This window comes from Heterocephalus glaber, unplaced genomic scaffold (genome assembly GCF_053883595.1).
Source record: "Heterocephalus glaber isolate CG9 unplaced genomic scaffold, H.glaber_assembly_v1.0 deba00001606, whole genome shotgun sequence".
Classification (NCBI taxonomy): domain Eukaryota; kingdom Metazoa; phylum Chordata; class Mammalia; order Rodentia; family Bathyergidae; genus Heterocephalus; species Heterocephalus glaber.
Genome location: NW_028258377.1, coordinates 38,329,850 through 38,354,680, shown reverse-complemented (window position 1 = coordinate 38,354,680; position 24,831 = coordinate 38,329,850). Strand labels below are relative to the sequence as shown.

The following is a 24,831-nucleotide window of genomic DNA, read 5'->3' as shown; positions in this document are numbered from 1 at the left end:
TTAAGTCCCTCTTCAGTAGCAAGAAATGCCCAGGTTTGCCTCTTTTAAAAAGAGGGGGTGCCAGAGTAATAAATGTTTTTCTTTGCTCACTATTTTTTTGGAGACAGGTTCTCTATGTAGTTCACGCTGGCCTTGAACTTGCAGCGATCCTCCTGCTCAGCCTCCCAAGTGATTGGATTACAGGCAATGCTACCGGGGGGCCCGGCTGAACGTTTTTCATTTTTTGAGACACGGTCTTGCTACGTAGCTCAGACTGGCCTTGAACTCACAGCAATCCTCCTGCTTCAGTTTTCCGAGTGCTGGGATTACACCACAGTGTGCACCATCACGCCCCGCTATCAGACTGTGTAAATATGAAGCACATATATTTTTGAGGGCCCTTATAAATCATTAAATATTTAAAACAAGAAATTGAACCGTGTTACTGGAGACTTGGGAATTCAGATTCCTTCTCCGGAAGTCTCTTTAGGTAATTTATCAGAAATGCTTACACAGCCTTGTGTTCCCGATTCCGAGCTGACTCCCCCTCTCCACCTGGAGCACTCCCTAACTCTCGGCCGCCCCTGCACTCCCAGGAGCCCGTGAAAATGAGCGACCCTGAAGCGGCAGATCAGTAGCTTCCATAAACCTGCCACCGAATAGTATGACTGGCCCTTCCAGAGCGGGTAGCATGTCACTCCTGGGCCTCCCGCGTCCAGCTCTGGTGCTTGGGATGAGTTCGGGTTAGAGAGGGTTAGTCCTCCAGCCCGCTCGTCTGCCCTAAGGACACGGGTGATTCGGAGAACGGTACGGTAGGACCGATAGAAAACGAGGAGTGACGGAGTGGATTCCTCCCTTCTGCGCTGGTAAGGCCGCTGCATCACTCTGACTCAGCTCGACTTAAGGACATACTCAGGGCCGAGTCTCAGCGGCGGGCCCTCCCATTCTGGTGGACAACCCCCGATGGGAGAGGAGCTCGCGGTCTCATTCCGGGGGATTAACAGAAGGCGGAGCGCCGACAAGGCCCGCAACGGAAGTTTCTTTGAGAGAAAAGAAAAACAGCGGAAGTACGCCGACCACATCGCTTCCGCCCCTGGCCTGAAGCAGGCTCTCCACTCTGTCTGGAACGGGGAGCGAGGAAGCGCTTCACAGTCACTTCCGTCATGAGCGCCGTGCGGCTGACCTGCGCATAGGCTCCAAAGGCCAGCTTCGCCTCCAGGCGTCTTTCGGTGGCCCAGTCCCTTCTCAGTTCCCGGGCCGGAAGTGAGCGTTTGCGTTTACGTAGCCGGGGCGGGGCCTCAGGAGGAAGCATTTAAGGGCCGGGATCTCGCGAGAACATTCCGTTCTTGCGCGGTTCTCGCGCTGCGGCTCTCCCGTCGCAACGAGATCCTTCGAGATCTTCTCCGCCCACGCTACCGGCGCCTCTCTTGCGGCCGCTGAGCCGGAGCCCTCCTGAGTGGCGCCCTAGCCTGCGGGTCTCTTTCCAAAGACCTAGGCGCTCGCGTGGACTCTCGTCCCCCAGTCTACGCGGCCTGCTTCCCGCGCGCCAGCGCCGCCAGGGTCCGTGTCCTGTCTCCGTGACCGGACCCGGGCCCGAGCCCGACCAGTAGCCGGCGCCATGTCGGTGGTGGGCATAGACTTGGGCTTCCAGAGCTGCTACGTCGCAGTGGCCCGTGCCGGCGGCATCGAGACGATCGCTAACGAGTATAGCGACCGCTGTACGCCGTAAGTGTGAGGCGGGCCGGCCGCGTGCACCGGGTGGGGAGGTAGTGCTTGCACCAGTTGGCTCAGGGAATGCGGCCGCGGCGATCTCCTGCGCTCCTAGCCGGGGGCCCAGTGGGATGCCCCCCCCCCCGTGCTTGCCGGGTCTTCCGTGACTGTGACCCGCAGTGAGCTTGGGTCTTCCCCGTCTCGAGGCTTCCCGCGTGCTCGAGGTGGTGGTATTAGGGGAGGGAAGGCTGGTCTGAAATATGGAATGGACCGAAATGCTTTTTGTTCCTGGCATGGGGTCGTCTCTTGAGCCCAACAGAGGGCTCAGGGCTTTGCATACAGTGATGAATAAAAAAAGCTGTTTGACTGAAACGGGTTTTGGCGATTGCCGGCCGCGAGACTGTGGAGCAGTCAGAGTCCCACGTGAGTGGGGGCGGGGCGGCCCCCGGAAGAGAGGCAGGAGGACTGGAGGCTTCGGGTGGGCCGGGCATCCTGAGATGGGGGTGGCACGGATAGCCATCAGAAGGGGCTTTAATAAAACCAGTGCTGTCTTGTTATCGTTGCTTTCACTTTTGCTTACCACATCATTTCAGGATTTTGAGCTGTACATGCTCATTCTCTGCCCAGTCTGTAGGCATCTACTTCATAGCGTTGCGATTTCAAGATAATGCATTCCAGTCGGGTGTTGGGTACAATTGTTCATGAATGACTCAAAGGCTCAGTTTGATTTCTAGAACCTATACTGAGTTATGGGACCAGTGTAGACAAAGCTCCAAAAAAGATGACTCACCCAGGTCTTTATTTGGTTAGAGTAAGAGTTTCTCTTTTGAATACATGTAGGTGATTTTAATCCTCATCTTTCACTTAGGCAATATCTTGTAAAAGACTTTTTATTAAAATTCGACGTTTTCAGTGTGGTGGTTAAGGTTCTCAGTTCTGACGCTCATCATCATTTTCACCTTGAATTATTTTTCCTCCAATACTGGATTTGGGATAGAATCCAGGGCTTCCTCTACCGCTGAGGCTCCCCTTCCCCCACAGCCCTTCACTCTGAAATTTTCTCACACTTTTTGTAGCCTTCTAGCCAAACTATATTGCTCTGTATACTTCACTACTCAGAAAGTTCAGTACATTCTACTTGCCACATTTCAATCCCTCTTTATATCTAACTGATATACTTCACCTGAAGATTCGTCCCATAATCTCATATCATAGTTTGATGTTGTTTCCCCAAGTTTGTTTAGTTTTTTAACAGCTTTATTGAAATGTAATGTGCAGTTTACCATTTATGTAGTCACAAAACAGCGCAACCATCACAGTAAGAAATTTTCATCACTCTTAAAGAAAACCCGACACTCAAGCTCCAGTCTCCATTTTGTTATAACTTTTAATAGCGGGTATTCTAACTTGTATTGTCAAGGAAATGTGCATTGATATTAAAAGAAAGTGTTAAAGTTTGTTCTTGAGCATTTTATTATTAATTTCCTATTAGATATTGCCTTCTTTGGGTCCTAGTTTTCTTTCTCTGTAATGATCGCCTTCCTGAGGAACTAAAAGGGCTAGACAATTGAGTTGGGCATGTAGCTTCTGCGTCCTTGCCTGCCTAAAATTGAACAAACTTGAGCTCCAAAGGGGACACACAAAGAGAATACCATTAAATGCCTTAAATTATGCCCTTGTTCCTATATAATTCTGTTATCTGTGTTCATATGTGGGAATGCTATGCATTCAAGTAGTTTTCCTAGTATGGGGAATTGAACCCAGGCATTTACATTGAGTTAATCTCCCTGGCCCTTTTTATTTTTTATTTTTGTGGGTTTTTGAGGGAGGGTCTCTTAGTTCAGGCTGCCCTTGAACTCACTGTGTAGTCCAGTCTGGCCTCGAACTCGTGATCCACCTGCCTCAGCCTCCCAAGTGCTAGGATTACTTGCTTGTGCCACCACACCTGGCCCCAGCCCTTTTTAATTAAAAAAGGATTTTTTTTTTTTGGTACCAGGAATTGAACTCGGGACCTTGTGCTTGCAAGGCAGGCAGCGGAACCACTGAGCTAAATCCCTGGCCCTAAAAAATTTTTTAATTTTGAGACAGGGTCTTGCTGAGTTGCCCTGCCCAGCTTCAAGCTTGTGATCTCCATGGAGCCCAAGCTGGCCTCAAACTGGTTGATCCTCCTGCCTCATCCTCCAAAGTGTTAGGGTTACAGGAATGCAGCAGTACCCCTGGCTCATTTTGGCACATTTGTACTTGTACATAACATACTTTGATCACCCCTCCTCCCAGTTTCACAGTTGTTTTGAAGGGGTTTCATTTTACATTTTGATAGCCGATTTCTTTTTTTTTTTTTTGGAACTGGGGATCGAACTCGGGTCCTTGAGCTTGCGCAGCAGGCGGCGAAACCACTGAGGTAAATCCCTGGCCCCATAACTGATTTCTATTAACTTAGATTTCTGTATTGGAGTCTTGGGCTACTTAGAAGCCCCCCCCCAATAATAGCAGAAAGCTTGATTTTTGTACAGATGATGGGAAGGTGGTTTTGGATCTCAGGTGCAGATGCTGTGTGATGTAGGCTTGTTTAGGGTGGAAGTGAGGTGCAGAGAGGGCCTTGAGGGTTGGTTTTGGTGGATGTATCTCCTTTTAAATTGTGAGTGTAACTTGGATTTCTTGTTTTTTTGAGATGGGTTCTTACTAAGTGGGCTGCCCAGCTGTGTAGCTCAGGCTAGCCTCATGATTCTTTTGACCTCAGCCTCCTAAGTACTGGTTTAGAGTCTTGTGCTCTGGATTCTGTTTTGAGGGTCCAGTGAAATCTTACCCACAACAGATCTTTGCCTGACCACTGAATTCAAGTTCCCTTCATGTTAGCAGATGTTGGATGCAACCAATGTGGCAGCCATCGCGCTAAGTGCTGGAGGCAAGATGGCGAGCAGATGAGGTCCCATGGTGATGGAATAGTTAGTGAAAGAAGCCGCATGCTAAGTATGAGTATATAATTACTAACTGGTAAAGGACAAGGTGGAAAAGCACAGAATACAGTGAGCGTGCCAGGGAGATTTAGTTCAAGTTGGATTCGGGGTGGAATTGGAAGAAGTGGAGGATGAGTAGTCTAGTTTGAAGGTCACGGTGGGTTTGAAGAAGAGCTGTTATAGGTGGAAGGGGCAGCAAGTGTTTAGACCTGAGACAAGAAGAGTTTGGCACCCTTGACTGACTGTGAGGATGGAGGCTCACCCTGAGTCCTGGTGAGGAAATGGCCTGAGGTAATTTGGAGGAATCAGCCGGGCCATGCACACACCAAGCCCTGTTAAGTGTTTTTATATGGGCACAGAGTGAAATGATTCGATTTACTTTTTTTTGGTGTCCAGGATCAAACTCAGGACCTTGCGCTTATGAGGCAGGTGGTGGCACCACTGAGCTAAATCCCCAGCCCCATTCAATTTACATTTAAAAAATGTGGTTGGCTTTTGTGAGGAGAATGGATTTATTTGAGAGCCCAGGAGGCTCTTACAGTACTTACTGTGTGTGGAAGTTGTTGGTTTCCATCAGTGTGATAGTGTGGGAGAGAAATGAGTGACTGCAAAACATTTTTGGGTTTTTGATTATGAATGTTTGCATCGAGTTACATTGTTTTGAGCTTGAGCTTTGGAATAAGATGAAACCCCTCCCCCCTTTTGATTTTTTTTTTGAAACGGGGTCATTTTATGCGGTTCAGGCGGCCTTGAACTCATTTTGATCCTCCTCCCTCAGCTTCCTGAGTGCGGAGATTACATGTGTATGCTCCAGGCCCGGGAAAAGCCTGGTTTGTTTTTTTTATTTAGTTGGATTATTACAATAGTAAGGGTTCAACCTTAAAACCTTTTAGAATAAGAATGTTGGATTACAAAAAATTTCAGGAGCTGATTGGGCCATACTTTCCAGAAGGAACTAACATTTAATAGGCTAAAATTAGTTACTTATGAAGCTCTGTGGATGAATTGTTCACATCATTTTCACGGACATGAAATAATAGGACCTTGAAGAGGTGCCATGATTTAACAGTTGATCTTGAGAGCAAAAGATGAAAAGTATGTATACTTTCTGGTTAATGGAAAGTGACATCTGGTCCCTTATTTGTGCAAGAAAATTACTCTTTGAAACTAATGTTTTTATACATTGTGTATCTCAAGGAAAGCAGCCTGATAACTTGGCTCCTTTTTTTGGGGGGGGGGGGTGAGTCAGGGTCTTGCTATGTAGTCCAGGCTGGCCTTTAACCAGTATGTAGCTCAGGCTGGCCCCAAACTTGGTGATAATCCTCCTGCTTCAGCCCCCCAAGTGCTGAGATTAGAGGCGTGAGCCACCACGAGGCTGATTATGAAGGTTTCTTAGAATCATTTAAAAACTAAAATACTTTGGATACAAAATCATTGACAGTAATCTGCAGGAATTTAGTCATTAGGTTCCATCTTGGGTTTCCTAAAGTAATTGTTTTTTCTTACTTAAAATACTAGTTTGGTGTAACAATAAAAGCACTGAAGTACTAAAGTGAAACTAAGTTGCCATTCCTGATTATTTGTTATTTATCATCATAACCTTTTACTTCTGCAAATACATACATATGGTATGTGTGTGTTGAAACACAGGATCATACAATATTTTGTAATTGTTTTTTCTCTTACAGTTCAGACGTTTCTTTTCAAAGTCAATAAATACAAACTTGGGGTCGGGGTTGTAGCTCAGCAGCACATCGCCTGCCTGGCAAGTGAGAGGCCTTGAGTTCCATTCACAGTACAAAAAAAAATACACACTTGGGAGGCAGAGGTAGGAGGATTGCCTTGAGTTGGAGGCCAGCCTGAATTACTACATAGGGAGACCCTGTCTCAAGAAACCAAACACAAAAAAGGTCAATAAATACAAATTTATCTTCCAGAATACTATGACTATGCCATGTTTTCTTATAATTGTCTCTAATTTTTTTGCTATTACATACAGATAGTTCTTCAGCAAGTAATCGTGTCTATTTGTGTTTACATATTGATGTCTTTTCATATGTTGAATTTCCAGAAGTGAAATTGATAGGGCAAAGAATGTGCTTATAGTTTCAGGACATATTGCTGGAATATGTTTCAGAAATTTAAGGGATTAATTTGTGTTAGGAACATACGTGATTTCTCTATGTCACTAAAGTTATGAGGGTTATGAATTGAAACTGTATATAACTCTGGTCTTTTTCTTGAAGTGCTTAGAATAATGCCTGGCATATAATGCACAATGCCAAAGTTTTCTGGTATTGCAGTTAGTTCTTGTATTTTTTATTAATGCTCTTTATTACTGGGTTAGATGTTAGGATACTAAAGTAAAACCTGGAAGTTTGCCTTTCAGCTTGTAAGCTGTGCGCCTTTTAATACGCAAAGCTTATTGATTAAGGATTTGGTGCATTTTAGGAAGTGTAGACCTCAAAAGTATGAGTAGCTTGGTGGGTTTGGTATTAAATTTTGTTACTTTGTAGCAGAGCTTTAGTAAACAGACAATACTGAGTGAGGTAGTATCCATTTCCATGTCAATTTTGCCCCAGCTCTTATCTGAGAGATTATTGTGAGATTAATGGCTCTCCTGATAGCCTGAGAGTGGCTCTGCACACATTTAAAACTACCTTTTAAGGATCTGTGGGACTGTGGGGTTTTTTTTGGGGGGGGGGCACTGTAGTTTTTCGTAGTAATATCAGAATGTGCACGAATATTTGGTCAGTAGTATCTCTTATCCAGGAGGGAACAAGTTACAGGACTGAACAAATGTGCTGTTTCTAGGACTCAAAGTTTAGAATAGAGGGATCTAGAACTTAAATTTGAATTAACTTCCTGTATGTCAGGAATTCAAGTTAATAATTGAAGTTAATGTAATTTTTTTTTTTTTTTGACACAGGGTCTTGCTGTGTAGTTCAAACTGGCCTTAAACTCACTAGGTACCCCAGGCTGGCCTCGAACTTGTACCAATCTTCCTGCCTCAGCCTCTCAGGTGCTGGAATTACAGGCATGGGGCACCATGGCTGGCAAGTCAGCGTAATTTGAAATGAAGGAAAAGTAATGTCAGACAGCAACAGTATGATTACTCTTTGGGTTTGTACAGCATTCACTTGGCATTGTGTGAAGTAGACAGGAAGTATGAGATTCCTGCTCTTTGGAGGTATAACTGATCTAGCAGGAAATATGAATGACATAAAGCAACAGTGAATAGCATAAGTACGAGTTTACAGCACAGATTTAAAATACTTGTTCAGAGGAAAGCTATGTCAGTGGGGGCTGGAGTGACAGGAAAGGCAGAATGGGATTTGAGCAGTTGGGGTCAAAATACACGGTGGAGCTGAGTGTGGTGGCACACACCTGTAACCCAGCACTGAGCTCAAGGCCAGCCTGCAGTACATAGCAAGATCCTGTCTCAAAAGACCAAAAAAGGGGAATGGGGGTAGATGTAGCTTAGTGGTGCTGCGCCTGCCTAGCAAGTGCAAGGTCCTGAGTTCGATGCCCGGTACCAAAAAAAAAGTTACGATGGCGAAGATTGGGATAGTCTGAGTGAAAGTAAGGAGTAGAGAAGGATTCAGCAGGGGCTGGCAGGCAGTAAAAGCACTTGTATGTATGGGTTTGAAGTCTGATAGCCTGGAGTTTGAATCCTGGACTTCACTAATTATGTCTCTGGGTACATTACCTTGGATTGCTTCTTTGTCTGTAAAGTGAGTTAATAATAGTTCTTTTCTCAGAATGTTAGGAAGTATCAGGTGTAAGACCTTAGCACACTGCCTGGGTTAAGGAGACAGTAATGAAATACATCAGACAAGGGAGCTTAGCCTGCTGGGATGAAAGAGGCTTTTTGTGACAGTGTTCGGATGCAGGCTGGGTGCAAGTTTTGAGAATTCTTGCTGAGGGATAGTAGAGTATAGGTTTTCTTTACCTATTTTTGTCATGCTTGTTCATGTCAAAATCCTCAGGACTTGCTGAGGAGAAGCAAACTAAGCAGGGTATTGTGGCATTTCACTTTGTTTTTTGAAGGGCTTTTTTTTTTTTTTTTTTTTGGTACCAGGGATCAAACTTGGGTTTATCCGCTTGTGAGGCAGGTGGTGGAACCACTGAGCTAAATCCCCGGCCCTGTTTTTTGAAGGACATTTAAGGACTGGATTTACTTGGATCGCAGAGGACTATTTACCTGCATGCTAATAGTTGGCCATGTACAGTGGTGAGGGTTGTGGAATTTAAGATCATCTCTCTTTTTTTTTTTTTTGCCTTGATATCATCTCTGTTTTCTTCTTTTGGTTTGTGCCCCGGGGCTCCACTCCCTTAACATGGAAACATTGAACTAAGTTTGAGTTCTGGCCCTAATACTCAAGTTAATCTTTTTAGGCTTTCTACTTATTTAACTACTGGGTGTCTTTGTGTAAGCTTTTAGTTTCAAAACACTTAACTTGGTGTTGTTTTACATATTAAAAACTCAGGGAATTGATCGTACTGGTACTGATCCGGGAATAGGAATGGGGAATAGGAATAGCTCCTGAGAGACAGGAGGGGTCCTGAATGGGTTGCCCTCATTTGCTTTTCTTTTTTTTTTTTGTATTGGGGATTGAACTCAGGACCTTGCGCTGTGAGGCAGATCCGGTGCCACTGAGCTAAATCCCCAGCCCTCATTTTCGTTTTTTAATGAAATTAGGATTTTTTTTTTAAAGTCCCAATGAATAGATAATTGTAAAAATGGCTGGCTAGATTTCAGTGGACAGGTTGAAAAGGTGAAACAATTTTCAGAGCAATCTAGTTCTAGTTGGTCTGTTTTTGTGTGAAACCCACTCTTTGGCTTTCTTGGAGCTGTAATAGCTAATATTATTTATGATATGCCAGTCTCTGATATAAACCCTATAAAAGTGTCTTGTTGCATTTAATCTACGGCAGTCCTGTAAGATAGGGGCTGATCTCCCCCATTTTAGAGATGAGCAAATGGAGTCTCAGATGAAACACCAGGAGCTGCACAGCTAGAAAGGTGGCTCACACTCTCATTCCAGCTCTTTATTGATCTACCAAGTTGATGCCAAGGTAGAAGAGCTTTGGATTTCTTTTTTTAGTACAGTAGTTGGTTTATTACTACAGGATTTTTTTTTAGAACGTAAGAAAACAAAACAATGTAAAAATTGGTAGTGATATATTTATGATAAAATATACTATAATTGATGATTGTATAGTACGGTAAGGAAGGTTATATTTTCCCACTGGAGGATTTAGGACTTGTTGGAGGTTTAATTCCTGTATTACGTGGCAAAGACTGAGGCTCCATTAGTGACATTTGATTGCTTTTAAGAAGTTGGGAACTATTTGCAATGTCTATGCTTAGGCCAGAAAAAAGGAGGTTGAATAATTTGAACCGAGGGATTTATTTGCGTTTTCAAGATCATGGAAAGTGTGAAGAAGGCAGGTGTAGACTTTAAAAGTAAAAATACTCATTGACTTGGAGGATATTGTCTAGAATTGTGAAGGTGAACCTTTTAGAGATGAGAACCCAAACTGCAACCCAAAACCCACTTACCTCACGCAAGGTGCCAGCCAGGGGTGTGTGCCGCTGTCCCTAGCTCTGTGCCGAGGCGATGCTGGGCAACCTGGCTTGAGTGCCGGCAGAGTACACGCACCATGGGTTCGGTCTAGAGCAGTGTCGTTGGGGAACATTATTCCAGAGGATGCTTTATCCAGTAGAGTATTCCGTGGTGATGGAAGTGTTCTATATCTGCCCCGTCCAAAACAATACCAGGAAGACACACATGGGTGCTGAGCACTTGCTGAGGTTCCCATGCTGGCCTTGAGCTTGGCGTCCTCCTGCCCCAGCATTTTGAGTGCCTTGGATTTTGAGTGCCTAGGCATGCAGCACGGCACCAGCTCCATCCAGCCCCTTTTTCAGTTTCTGAGGTTGGAAGAAGTAGGGGTTCTGGGAGGATAGAGAGGGTCAAAGCTGGAGTGTGTGGAGACATTATCTACAGTTCTTTCTCTGTTGTTTTCAGGTTACATGACCTTAATTGTTAAAGCTGTTTTTCAACTTGGTTTTCCCCTGTAAAATGGGAATAAGATAGTGCACTTCTGAGGATTAAACAGACAGTACACGGAAGCAGTGAATATGGTCATTACTAAAGTATGGAGGAGAGAAAAGCTTGTTGACTTAACAAGGAAGTTGAATCAAAAGAGTTTTGTGGTTTAGAATTTTTTTGGTGAAGTAGATGAATTGAAGCTGGGTGTGCGTAAGCCTATAATCACAGTACTTGGGAGGCTGAGCTAGGATCGCCAGGAGTTGGAGGCCAGCCTGGGCTACATTGTGAGTTCAAGGCTAGTTTGAGCTACATAGCGAGATCCTGTTTCAAAAACCAAAAAAAAAAAAAAAAAAAAGTGGGAGTTTGATCGTATTTTAGGTGAGGGAAGGCAGCTTACTGGAAAAGGAAGTGACTCGAGTAAATAGTGTACAGGGCATGGTTTTGGAGGGAGAATGAAAAACAGAAGCTAGAATAGCAAAGTGTCAACTTCAATACAGCTGGCTTTTAAAGGTTGTACACCTTTTTTTTTTTTTACAACTTCAAGTGGATTTTAGTTTTGCTTCTAAAAGAATCAGTAAATAGATCAAACCAGTGTATGAATTGGTGATTTAGAAGAAAGTTAAGTGAGAATAAAGTTTTTTTTCAGTAATTCTGAGTCCTTGGAAGTTAGCTCTGGAGAAACTGTCATTTACTTACTACGCAGTAGGGCAAGCCTTTTTAGCATTTGTAGATTATATTCTTGGTGAAGTTGTGAACTATCTTCAAAACAAGAACAGTATTTAGTTGATATATTGATGTGAGAGTTTGAAATTGAAGAATTAGGAGGTAAAGATTGGCTTGTCTGCCTCTCTAGTATTCTGGACAGGTGGTTAGTCCATCAGACTTGTACTCCAGCTTTCAGTAACAGCTCTCAGAGGCAATCCATTCCATGGACAGTTGTATTCAACAGAAAGGTTCAAATCGTGGACATATTATGTATTATGTACTGTTAAAGCATATGACTTTTTAGCGGAGATTCAGAAATCTTGCTGTGGTTTTGAATGTTATACTGCAATAACGTTTGATTCTTAAATGTTTGTTTTTATCTTCTAGGGCTTGCATTTCTTTTGGTCCTAAGAATCGTTCAATTGGAGCAGCAGCTAAAAGCCAGGTAGAATTTTTTTTTTTTAAATCACTTATTTCTCTTGGTTGTCCCTGACAGACCCTAGGTGTACAGCTGACAGTGGCAGACCTGATTCCTCTTACATATTTGAGTGAGAAACGAACAGCTCAATAGTAGCAATATCAGTACAATATGCTTATTGCAAACTGTTACCATGTATTTTTGCCCAGATCTTATTTAAGCAAGGCTTGTTTGATCTTGATATTTTATTTTATTTAATTTATTTATATTTTTGGTACCGGGGGATCAAACTCAGGTCCTTGCACTTGCGAGTCAGGCGGCAGAACCACTGAGGTAAATCCCCAGCCCTGTTGATCTTGTTAATGAAATTTCTGAAGGAAAGAAGATAATACCTCCAGAGACATATTAAAGGATGTATCTCTAGTTTTCTTTGTAAACCAGGAGCCTGATGTATCTGCTGGTTTCTAAGTAGCCAGAGCAGCAACCCCCCAAGAATTCCATTATCCTGGAAGTTTATCTGTAAAATTAAGTACTTGCCTGTTGATCTTTTTATTGTTCAATCTGGAGCAACATTCAGAATGAGTAATGCTTTGTTGGCCGTGATGGTGCATGCCTTTAATCCCAGCACTTGGGAGGCAGAGGCAGGAGGATCTCCTTGAGTTCAAGGCCAGCCTGGGCTACATAGTTCAAGGCTGGGTTGAACTACATAGTGACCCCCCTCCCCCCCAAACTTTTCTTCAGGGACTACAATTTATGAGCCTAAGAAAATTGTGCTTGGTCAGTTGGTTTTTAATTAAATTGTTTTATAGTTTTATTTGCAGAAAGTTCAAGTTATCTCAGGAGGCAGTAGATGACAAATTTTAGGCTATTTTCAAATGTGTTTCCTTCTAAAATTCCCGTCCTGTTTTTAAACTTGCTTTTGTTATTGAGAGCAGGTACTGTGCTACGCTGGATGCCCAATGCTGGGTTGATGTGCTCATTGTGTACAGAGTTTCTCCTTGGCAGCCTGCTCAAGTGGGGCCTGTTTGGGAGGCCTCCTCTGCCTTTAGACACAGCTGATGCTGATGAGCCTGTAGCCTCTCCTCCGAGGGCTTCTTACCTCTGTATTGGGAGGAGGAGCCAGAGAGCCTTAATCACATAATCCTTCTGGAATATTTTAAATGTCTGCCGGTATTTTTCTCCTGTAAGTTTTTTTTTTTTTCTTTTTTTCATGTAGTCCAGGCTGGTCTTGAACTCTCAGCTGTCCTCCTGCCTCAGCCTCCTGAGTGCTGGAATTATAGACATGTGCCACCACGCCTGCCTTTGTCCCATAAGTTATAGTTTACTTTAGAGGAATTAGAAAATGTAGATGTAAAAGTATAAGAAATTTGGAAGTCACGTTTTAACCATTATGCAGAAATCAGTGTTCATATTTTTTTTTTCCTTTCTGTGCTGGGGATTGAACCCAGAGATGTATGCTAAGTGTGCACTGTACCCTGAACTATGGGCTACAACCTAGGCCCTTGGTATCTTTGTGTGTGTGTGTGTGTGTGTGTGTGTGTGTGTGTGTGTGTGTGTGTGTGTGTAGCTCGGAATTGAACCCAGGGCCTTACACATGCTAGGCAAGGGCTCTACCACTGAGCTACATCATCAGCCCTTTTTGTTTTGAGACAGGGTCTTGCTAAGTTGTGTAGGGGGTCCTTGAATTTTTTTTTTTTGAGATAGAGTCTTGCTCTGTAATTCAAGTTGAGCTTGAACTCCTGTAGCCCAGGCCGGCATGATGATCCTTCTGCCTCAGCCTGCTGAGTGCTGGGATTGCAGGTGTGCTCCACCATGCCTGGTGGGCCTTGAATTCGTGATTGTCCTCCCTGAGTAGATGGGATTACGGGCTTATTCCATTGTGCCTGGCTAAGTCCAGTTTCTCCTGTGTAAGAAAGTAAGGTTATACTGTGTAAATACTTGTCTTTTCATCTAAAAAGTCTTCCTTGTGTTATGGTATTTTTTTTTTTCTTTTTGGTACTGAGGATCGAACTTGGGACCTTGTGCTTGCGAGGCAGGTGGTGGAACCACTGAGCTAAATCCCCGGCCCCTTTCGATATTTTTTAAAAAAATAAATTTTATTTTATGTTACCACATTTCTCCCCCCAAGCCCCCTCCCCCCATTATGCTTTTTTTATTATATGAGCGTATCATTACTTATTTCACCATTTTCCTATTACAGAGACATCCAGCTGTTTCCAGTGTTCTGCACTTATGAACACTGCTATCCCAATAATCCTTTGCTTTGCTTTCATATTTGTCTACTCATGTGATCATTTTTCTTTTAGAATTTCTTTAACTAGAACTTCTAAACTGATACTGTATTGCTGAATTTGTTCCTGGAGAATTTGAACCATAAATTATGGGCATTTAAAAAAGTTAATAGTTATTTTATGTAAATATTCATTAGCAATTTAAGAACAGAAAATAATCTTTGTTAGTGTAATTACCTGGCCTCGTGGAGGAGGAGCTGGGCTCTGGTCTTGCCTGCCATCGAGAGGCCTAGCCGGTCCCTTGTCCCTCAGGCCACATGCAAGTGAGGACCCTGCAAAAGGCTGTGTCCGAATGAACAAACCAAGGAGAAATTTTCTGAAGCTAAAACGATGCTCACTTAACCTGAGGCCACTGTAACAGTAGTCTTTCCACTCTATTCTTCCTTCTCTTAGGTGATTTCCAATGCAAAGAACACAGTCCAGGCATTTAAAAGATTTCATGGACGAGCATTCTCTGACCCATTTGTGGAGGCAGAAAAATCTAGCCTTGCCTATGATATTGTGCAGTTGCCTACTGGATTAACAGGCATAAAGGTAAGATTCTCAAGATAATCCCTTATGAGTGAAAAGCAGCATTTTATCAGCTTGTTAGTACAGTATCGGTACCTTTTTTTTTTTCCCTTAAATTCTTTCATCGGTATGTTTTAGGTGTACAGTACAGTTACATTTATCATTGGGTGCTTGTACCTGTACATGGTGTGTCTTGGTTCTTATTTTTTCCGCCTTCCTCTGCCCTCCCTTCACCCCTTCCACCTTTCCCTATTTACGAAGACTTTTTTTCCATTTTTTCCTTTTCTTGTAATTTGTGGTTTGCCTCTTCCTGGTCCGTCCTCCACCCCGTGTCCATGGCCACCGCCGCACCCGAGGAGCCCTTCCCTTTCCATGATCTGCTGCCCAAGAAAGACTGGGGCCAGCTCGTTCCTCTGCCGCTACCTGGAGTGTGACGGGCGGGGCAGTGCTCGTCCCTGTCCTGGACACCGGGATCGACCCCGGGGCCCCAGGGATACAGGTTACAACTGATGGAAAACCAAAAATCACTGATACCATTGATACAGTAGGAAGTGGCGATGTGAATACTGCTACCGAAGTGTCAGTACCTTTCTGATGGAAGTTGTAACGTTAATACTTAGGAAAACTATTTTTGTTTTTATGGTATTGGGGATTGAACCCAAGTCCCTGTTTTTCTTTAATTTTAAATCTTGAAAATACAGATTTTATTCACTAACAGCCAAAACTGAGAGAAGCTTTATCATTTAAGAATGTTTCCATTAATCATCAACTCTATAAAAAAATTCCTGCAAGAATCTGTAAAGTTTGCTGCTATTTAAAAATACGTAGAATAAGCACTAGCTTTTTCAAGGTCCGTGTTTGTAGTAATGATTGGGTTCTTTCTGGAGAGTTGATCTGTGTTCAAACACATCTTAATTCTGTGAGCCTAAGTCCTGGGGGTGTTAGGCAAACACTCCATCCTGAGCTGTACCCCGGCACATTTGAGGAGAGCTTTTGCTGGTAAAGAGCATTTGACGGTTTCTGAGAGATCTGGATCTCGGTGGAAGTCATTGGGTGTTGATGCTAATATTAAGTGTTACAGGCCTAGAGAGTGATGCCACTTTACATTTGTGTGATTCGCTGAGGCAGTGGTCTTTTTAATGTTATTTTGAGGAATGACTTGCAGAAGAATAGGCAAAACACTTACAAGTCATTAGGCAGATGGGGGGCTAATATACTTTGTAGCAGGACTTAGGTTTGAAAAAAAGATCTCTTTTCTGGGGAAGAGAGGTCAGGTCTTTATCTCTGGGGCATCCAGAGAAGTCTCTGTGTGCCAGTAATAAACAGATAGCAGAAGAGATGAGGGGCAGGCACCTCTGCCTCTCGCACTCAGAGGTAGCGAGATGAATCCAGGAGCATGGAGGAGCTTTCCAGGCAAATGAGTTTAGAGAGGTTTGGTGTTGACATCCCAGGTGGAGAAATATGAACCCTAAGAATTGGCTCAGAAGCCAAGAAATGGTGAGACCTGGGAGGACAAGGTAGTTGTGCCAGTGTAGCTGGAAATTCAGTCAGATTTAAGAGGGGGAAGATTCTGATAAGAACGGTCACTGTGTTTATTTAGTTAGGGTATCTGTGGCAGTGATCTCAGAACAGAATGGCACAGAGAGGGATAAAGCTGGAGTCTTAAGAGGGCAAAGGATTTCGTCATAAGTGTCACAAGAAGTCAGAGGAGAGATACTACTAAGATGATGTAGGGACCCACTAGGTCCAAGTATGGGAGAAAAATTGGCCAAAGTTAGACACGAAGCAGGGCACAAAGAGGACAGTTTAGAAGGGGCTTAGCAACAAGGCCTACTTCCCCATGTTTATCATGTAGTAAAGTTAGAAAGTGTTAGATTCTTGGCAGGGTATGGTGGTGCATGCCTGTAATCCTAGCACTGCAGAGGCTGAGGCAGTAGGATTGCTCCCCAGTCTGAACTACGTAGTTGAGACCCTGTCTCAAAAATAAAAAATAAAAGAAACTTAGATTCTAACCTATGATCAGTTAGGATTGAGCTGGCGAGTGAAGAGAATAAGCCGAGTTGGGACAGCAGCCAAAAGAGAGCCTTTTTCTCTTTGCTTAGTGACTGGGTAGGGTGGCCAAGAAGGAAGGGATTATCATGGGCCGCCATTCAACATTTAAAGTTTGCAACTCTTACCGAGATTGCAGACTTTCATCCAGGGTAGGGCTTTATCTAGAAACTTTTTTTGGTTTTTTGTGGTACTAGGGATTGAACCCAGGGCCTTTGTATTAAGCTTCATCCCCAGTGCTCTTTGTATTTTTTATATTGAGACAGGGCCTTGCTAAGTTGCCAAGGTTGGGCTCAAAGATTGTATTTTAAAAAGTTTTTTTTTTTTTTTTTTTTTTGGTACCAGGGATTGAACTTGGGACCTTGCATTTGCGAGGCAGTTGTGGCACCATGGAGCCAAATCCGCCCGCCCCCATTTTGTTTTCTCTTTTTAGGAGGGTGATGGTGAAAGTTTTCATTCTCCCTCTGCCTCCCAGAGTGCTGGGCTTATAGGCCTGTGCCATCGCTCCTGGCTGTTCATTTTAGGCTGTTAGAAGACTAGGATATGATGAAGCGTACTGTGGCTTGTTTTGTTTCCTTGCAGGTGACATATATGGAAGAAGAGCGGAATTTTACCACTGAGCAAGTGACTGCCATGCTTCTGTCCAAATTAAAAGAGACAGCAGAAAGTGTTCTTAAGAAGCCTGTTGTTGACTGTGTGGTTTCGGTGAGTTTGATCCTATTTGACTTAGGAACTTTGATCAAGAAGCACAGAAAAGAAACTTCTGATTGCAAATCAAATTGTTTCCATCTTGCAGGAGGGTGTGGTGGTGTGCCCTCCTGTAATTACAGCACCTGGCAGGCTGAGGCAGGAGGACCACCTCAAATTTGAGGCCAGCCTGGGCTACATACTCAGGCCCTGTCTCAAAAAACAAAACAAAAAAATAAAAACAAATGAATTTGGTTTTGTTTTGTCTCCGGATGTAACAGTTACCTCCAGTGTAGATTGGGCCTGTGTAAGCCTTGTCTGTGTGTCATGGCTTCTCTCCAATCCCACCCCTTCTTGATTTGCTTTAGTACTTAGCCGTACCTGGCATAGGGCAGCTACTTGTTTGTATCAGTTGAATGTTCCCAAGTATAAATGGCTGTCTTTTCTCCATTTCTGTTTGCTGTCTGTACCAAGAGCAGGAGACCTAGCCTCATCTCTTCTGTATTCCCGTTTGGGTGGAAGCCTGGCTAAATGTAGCTTTGTTAAAAGGTGTGATCGAGCAATACAGCGAATGTTGAAATAAAAATCATTTATCATAGTAATTAATTGCCCTCAAAATACTACCGGTTGTTCTGAACACACTTATCCAGTCATTCTTGTTTGTTTGTTTCTTGAGTGTCTTTATTTGCCGTCGCATGCTCTGTACCCTGAATGAATTAAAATCTTCCATGGTCATTTTGACTTTGGGGAAGAGCCAGAAGTCATGTGGTGCCAGATCTGATGAACAAGGTAGATGAGGACTCACTATAATGTTTTATAAGTGCCTTTTGTTAGCTGGCCCTTGGTAGCAGCATTTTGTGGGGAATCTGGCCAGGAATGAATGATTAAACTGTGGGACAAAAGTGCATATGCTCTGTGAGGATTGAGTGGTTAAACTGTGGGGCAAAAGCGCACCAACTGCGAGGCAAAAGGCACATAGGCTCTGTGAGAACAAATAATTAAATTCTGGGGCATAAACTATGGGGTAAAATCACACAAGCTGTGTGAGAATTGAATGAACAACCGGAAGTTCAGATTAATAAAGTATGTTGTGTCTGCCCCCCCCCCCCCCCCATTTCCCAGCCTTGAGATAGCTCTTGGCCCAAACTGCTTTCCCCCCTTAGACTGATATCGTAAATACAAGCCAGGGAGTTCTCCACTTGGTGGCTTTTTCTTCTCCCAGAGTCTCCTGATGGCTGGGTGCTCTTGGTGGAGAAACAGCCCCTCTGGGCCTGTCAGTGACTGAAGTAAGTCATCTCCGGGTGATCTTTTCATCCTCCACACAGCCTGTGGTCGCATAGCGTGACAGCATTTCCCATAGTTTCAGTTGCACCTTGGAAAGGCATGAAAGATGTCCCAGAGCTGCTTCAGAAAGTGGTAAGAATGATGGGCTAAGTGTGCTCAAAGTGAAGGGGAGGATTTGGAGGGGAATTAATGGCAATGGGTCTTTTAGCTCAGTGGTTTTGCTGCCTGCTGTGCAAGCACAAGGACCCGAGTTCGATCCCCAGTACCAAAAAATAGGGGGCCGGGGATTTGGCTTAGTGGTCCTGCCACTTGCCTCACAAGTGCGAAGACCCGAGTTTGATCCCTGGTACCAAAAAAAAAAAAAAATGAAGCATTAACTCTGTATTTTGATCACCACATGCATGCTTATAATATGGTGGAGTCTCTAGTAGCTATTGGCTTTGCCACTGAATCTCCTCCTCCTCCTGCCATTGTTACCTGGTAGTTTAGCTTCATAATTTTTGTGGTTGTTGTTGTTTTTCGTGGTACGGGGATTGAACTCGGGTCCTTGAGCTTGGGAGGCAGGCTCAGGGTGGAACCACTGAGCTAAATCCCCAAGCCCTGCTGTTGTTTTAATGTTAGTTTGTTGATTGGCAAAGCAAGCACTGTAAGGTTGCTTTTCCTTCTCAGAGCCTGGTAATTCCTTGGTTATCTCGTAATGTAGAATTGTTGGGAGTAATTGGATCATAGCTATGTACCATGTTTTGGGGATGGAAAGAAGAATAAAAATGCTACGCCAACAGCGCCGAGTTGATGACTTGGGTTTCTCAGCGGCTGATGTACTGTGTTTCTCACATGTGCCACACCTTTGCATTGGTCCCCAGATTTGTTCCCATTTCTTCATCTCATGCCTTTAACTTCGATTCTGAATGATGCTGACGTTGTCTTTGGCCACACCACCCTGAATGCACCTGATCTCATCTGAATGATGTTGGAAGTAAAACTTAATGTGAAATAGTGGAGTGCCTGAGTGACTTTCCAGTTAAAAAAATTCTGTGTGGAGGTCCTTAAGACCCCACTAGAGCTTTAGTGATTTGCTAGGAAGGTTGAGCATATAGCTGGACTCTTGGAGTAAGCTTTATACAGTGAAAGGATACAAGGCAAAATCAACAAGGAAAAGGTACCATGACACAGCTTCTGGAGGAAATGAGGCACAGGCTTTCAAGAGTCAGGCCCAATGTGCTTACTCCTCCCTCCAGCAGCAAGGTGGGCTAACATGAAGTATCCTCTACCAGGAAAATTTGGTCTGAGTGGAGAAGCCTAGGGTTTTTTTTCTAGGATTCAGGCACATAGATGCCCTGTACCCAGCATGGACCAAGCTTCTAGAGTCCCAGAAGATCAGGTTGTCAGCATAAGCTACATTGATTGTGTCACATTTTAGGCCAAGTGAGCCACTCTTAACCAGTTAGGGATTTCTTTTCTTTTTTTTTTTGGTACTGGGGATCAAACTCAGGACTTGGCGCTTCCGAGGCAGGCCGTGGAACCACTGAGCTAAATCCCTGGTCTGGATTTCTTGTTTTTTTAAGTTAACTTAGGGGGAACTCTTTATTAATAAGTTCCTAGATGCCAGTGGAGTTCTTTTGTTAAAAAAAATTAATTTTATGGGTACATTTTATTGGTACACTTTAGGTATACAATTCGTTTACATTTCTCATTGGGTGTTTGTACCTGTACATGATGTATCTTGGTTCTTATTTTTTTCCCCATGACCTGTGTGGCCTTCACCCCCTCCACCCTTCCCTATTTACATAGATTTCATTTCCATTTTTTTTTCTTTTCTCATAGTTTTTCCTTTTCCTCTTTTCCTTCCCCCTTCCCCTCCCTTCACTCCTTCGTCTTTGGACCTTTTTTCCTATTTCAAATTATCAATTATTCATTTTAATCATTTTAACTCTTGTTTACATTATCAGTTTCTCACACTAGTGAAACTATTCGGTATTTACACTGCCAGTGGAGTTCTTCAGTGCCATGCAAGGGTAAATTTTGCAGGCAGACCTTTGTAAGGACAGCATTCTCTGGCCTTCATACTAAAAAAACTTCAGGTCTTGTAATTGTCATCTGCTATGTAATGTATAACGTAATGCAGTATATGACTATACATTTGTCCCAATACTCTTGTTGAATATTGTAACTTTTTCTAATGGTTTGAAATACTTTCTTGATCATACATAGAATAAATTGCTGAAGGTATTCGACGGTGGTCCAGGATTTTACTCATGAAATGTTCATCATGTAATAAATTTGCAAATTTTTTTGTAGGTTCCTTGTTTCTATACTGATGCAGAAAGACGATCAGTGATGGATGCAACACAGATTGCTGGTCTCAATTGCCTGCGATTGATGAATGAAACTACTGCAGGTAAGATGAGACTACATGTTTTTGCTCCTTTGATTAGTGTTGAAAGTTGTAGGGTCTTAAAACCAGGATTCCTTGCTCTTTATTTTGCTTGGAGGGCTGCCATTCTTGTTTACAACCTGTTTGTCATAGTGTGTTTGGATACTGTGTCATATATGAAGAATTAATGTCAGCAGTACTTCTTCTGTACGCTTGCAGTATACACTTTGGTATTGTTTGAAAAGGAGCACAGTTACTGTATGTGTGGCAGTGCTTTAATTTCAAGGTTTTCTATCTGACTTGTGGACTGGTATAATCAGGAATAGGGGGGTAAAGTACCAAGCATCTCAGGGCTTGAGTATGTAGGAATGTAGTGGAGAAACTTGTAAAAATTTTTTTATTTTTGATACCAGGGATTCAACTTGGGACCTTGTGCTTGCGGGGCAGGCGGCAGAACCACTGAGCTAAATCCCTGGTGAGCACGTAGGAATGTAACAAGGCACAAGTGTTTAAGAAATGGAAGGAAGGGGCCAGGGATATAGCACACTGGCACTGCGCCTGCCTCACAAGCGCAAGGTCCTGAGTTTGATCCCTGGTACTAAAAAAAGAGAGAAAGAAATGGAGGAAGGAATGTCTGGACAATTGTCATAATTCATGGGAAATTGTCAGCTTTTAACTCTCTGAAGTTAATGTTCCTCATGAATAAATTATGCAATGCTTATAAAGAATTTTATTCTATTTAAGGTATAATACATGATGCAATCCCATTCCTATATGTAAAACTTGTTTTTTCTACTTAAATAAATTCTATTTATTACCTAGATGCTACCATTGTGGTTTTTTTTTTTTGTATAGTTGCTCTTGCATATGGAATTTATAAACAAGATCTTCCTGCCTTAGAAGAGAAACCAAGAAATGTAGTTTTTGTAGACATGGGGCATTCTGCTTATCAAGTTTCTGTATGTGCATTTAATAGAGGAAAACTGAAAGTAAGTATAGTTTTTTTCCTTAAGATTATTATAAGTGTGGTAATTACACATTTTTGAAAGACAAGTGGTTAACAAGTTTTGTGTTACTAATGGAAGCTTGCTTTGAGCCGTCTGAAGTAGAAACTAATTATTGTAGAGGAGAATGACGATTGTAGGTCCAAAATAATTCATCAAGCATTGTCATAGTCCCAGGTGGGATGGAGCATGATTATATTTCCAGCCACTGTACTGCCCAGGGTGATGCAGGAGGATCACAAGTTTGAGGCCAGCCTGGGCAATGTAGTGAAAAGTTGTCTCAAAAAATAAAACAAAGAGTTGGGGATGTAGCTCAGTGTTAACGGGTTTACCTACCGTGTGAGTCCCAGGGTTCCATTGTCAGTAGTGAGGAGGGAGGAAAAGACATGGCATGGTGTGCAGTAAACAGACCTTCAGGAAAAAGCTCTACAGTTACCCGAGTCTGGGCCAGGGAAGTAGCTCAGTGGTTAAACATAGTCTCAGTTGATTTTGCTGGTTTATGGTAGTTCCACAGTAAAGGATAAGATCAGTCCTCCATCTGACTAAGATGCTTTTATCTAATGTTTGCTTTAGTTGAGTTGTGTATCAGAGTTCTTGGTACCAAGGTCTAAATTGGCTCCTCTCCCAAAATTTGGGACTGGTAGGGAGAGGGACTAGTGCCAAGTAAGTATTTGGTAGTTTTGAGACTCTTTGTTGAGTAGTCCTGCTTTCTTTGAAAAATAGACTTGGCTCCACTTTATATTCTGGTTTACATTGTTTAGGTCTTTTTTGTTTTTTTGTTCCAAGTGTCGAACTTGGGACCTTGTGCTTGCAAAGCAGGTGGCGGAACCAGTGAGCTAAATCTCTGGCCTGTTTTAGGTCTTTTTAAAGCAGAAGCAAATCTTGGTTAAGAAATGAGAAGTTTTTGATGTTTACAGCTATAGATGATGGCTATTTCTCAGTATTTAAACTATAATAAAAGTATTTCTAAAATCCATTTTATATTTTCACCCTTTTAAACAGAAGATTCTGGCTGTAATTTAGCCCAGTTTTGGATCAGAATGATAAGTGTCAGTGATCATCTGTGTTTAGTTTCTAAATTGTCTTTCACTGCTGGGTTTTACCTGTCAGTTTACAAATCTTTTGATTGCTTTTAAATTTAACTATAAAAATACTCATTATTTTAAAAAATTCCCCAAACTTGGAGAATATTTATGTGTAAAGAAAAGGTGTTATTCATAATCTTAATGCTCTTAACAGTTCGGTGTATTCCTCCTGCCTCTCCCCTCTCCTTTCACCTCTCCACTTCTCTCTCCTTCCCCTCTTTTTTTTTTTTTGGTGGTACTGGGGATTGAAGCTAGGGCCTTTGCACTGAGCTACATTGCCAGTCCTTTTTGTTTTTCATTTTGAGACAGGGTCTCACTAAGTTGCCTGAGTTGGGCTGAATTTGTGGTTCTCCTGCCTGGGCCTCAGCCCCCTGACTAGATGGGATTACAGGTGTATACCACCTTGCCTGGCTTGTTCTAATTTTTTTTCTTGGTACAGGGGACCAAACTCAGGACCTTGCACTTGGGAGGCAGGCAGTGGCACCACTGAGCTAAATCCCCGGCCCCTAATTTTTTAATAGAAGCAAAATTGAAATCATTGTTGTATTCAGTTCTTTGTCCTATGTTTTTCCAGTTAATATATTAAATTCCTTAATGGCATTTTGGATTCTTTGAAGAGATTGTTTTTAGTTACTACTTATTTACCCTTTTATTGAATTTAATTAGATCTAATTTGCATCTAATCTGCTACAGATTTTAGAAACTAATAAGCTTATTGGACTTGTGCGAAATAGAGACCGAATTGTCGCCAGGGCTTCAGTATCTTTCTGGTAGTAAACTGCTTAGGGTAGCGGTTCACATTACTCACAGCTTTGTGATAGCGGTAAGACTAGAACTGTGTGTGGCATCCGGGCTCTGTCCCGGGATGTATAATTTCTGTGAGGGTCGGATCAGCAGAGTGGAGAAGGCATGGATTTTGAGATCAAGTTTTGGTTTTAAATTCTACCCCCACAACTTTAGTCGCTTTATGGCCTGCGGGTGTGTCACCTGTCTAGATCTGCAGCGTAATCTGTAAAGGAGGGATTTGCAGTGTCTGTTTTTCAGGATAGGTTTACCAGGGATTAAATGACACATGCTTGTTGCCTTGTTTCAACCTTGAAATGCACACTTGCTTTTTTTCTGAATAATCTATATATGTATCGTGATAGATTTTAGAATTAATGGTTAATTGTTGGATTAATTATCTTTTTTTTTTCTAAGGTTTTGGCTACAGCATTTGACACAACACTGGGAGGCAGAAAATTTGATGAGGTGTTAGTAAATCACTTCTGTGAAGAATTTGGGAAGAAATACAAGCTAGACATAAAGTCTAAAATCCGTGCACTATTACGACTATCTCAAGAGTGTGAGAAACTCAAGAAACTGATGAGTGCAAATGCTTCAGACCTCCCTTTGAGCATTGAATGTTTTATGAATGATGTTGATGTATCTGGAACTATGAATAGGTAACAGTATTCCTATTTTGATGTTAAACTGAATCGTGATTTTTAAAAAACTTACTAACCTTATTTAATTGTTAAAATTATGATTGTTAATATGATAACTTCAGGGCCGGGAATTGAGCTCAGTGGCACCGTGCCTCCCTCGCAAGTGCAAGGTCCTGAGTTCGATCCCTGGTACCGAAAAAAAAAAAGAAAAGAAAAGATAACTTCAGTTCTATGGTTAAAAGATCTAGGCCATTTGGGACTTAGTTTTTAACTATGTTAAGGTTGGGTTGGATTA

General features: G+C 42.7%; 1 protein-coding gene across 2 annotated transcripts in view; it reads left to right on the top strand.

The window, feature by feature from the left end:
• Positions 1-532: 532 nt before the first annotated feature.
• The window catches only part of Hspa4 (heat shock protein family A (Hsp70) member 4), a 46,851-nt gene continuing 22,552 nt past the window's right edge, over positions 533-24,831 (top strand). Inside the window, exons 1-7 of one of the 2 annotated variants that reach the window (XM_004836584.4) lie at positions 533-1,704; positions 11,795-11,852; positions 14,510-14,650; positions 17,258-17,380; positions 20,945-21,044; positions 21,876-22,009; positions 24,310-24,554. In XM_004836584.4, the coding sequence (XP_004836641.1) occupies positions 1,598-1,704; positions 11,795-11,852; positions 14,510-14,650; positions 17,258-17,380; positions 20,945-21,044; positions 21,876-22,009; positions 24,310-24,554 (908 nt within the window). In that variant the 5' untranslated portion in view covers positions 533-1,597. The remainder of the gene's footprint in view (positions 1,705-11,794; positions 11,853-14,509; positions 14,651-17,257; positions 17,381-20,944; positions 21,045-21,875; positions 22,010-24,309; positions 24,555-24,831) is intronic. The other variant, XM_087194971.1, reaches the window with a different exon arrangement.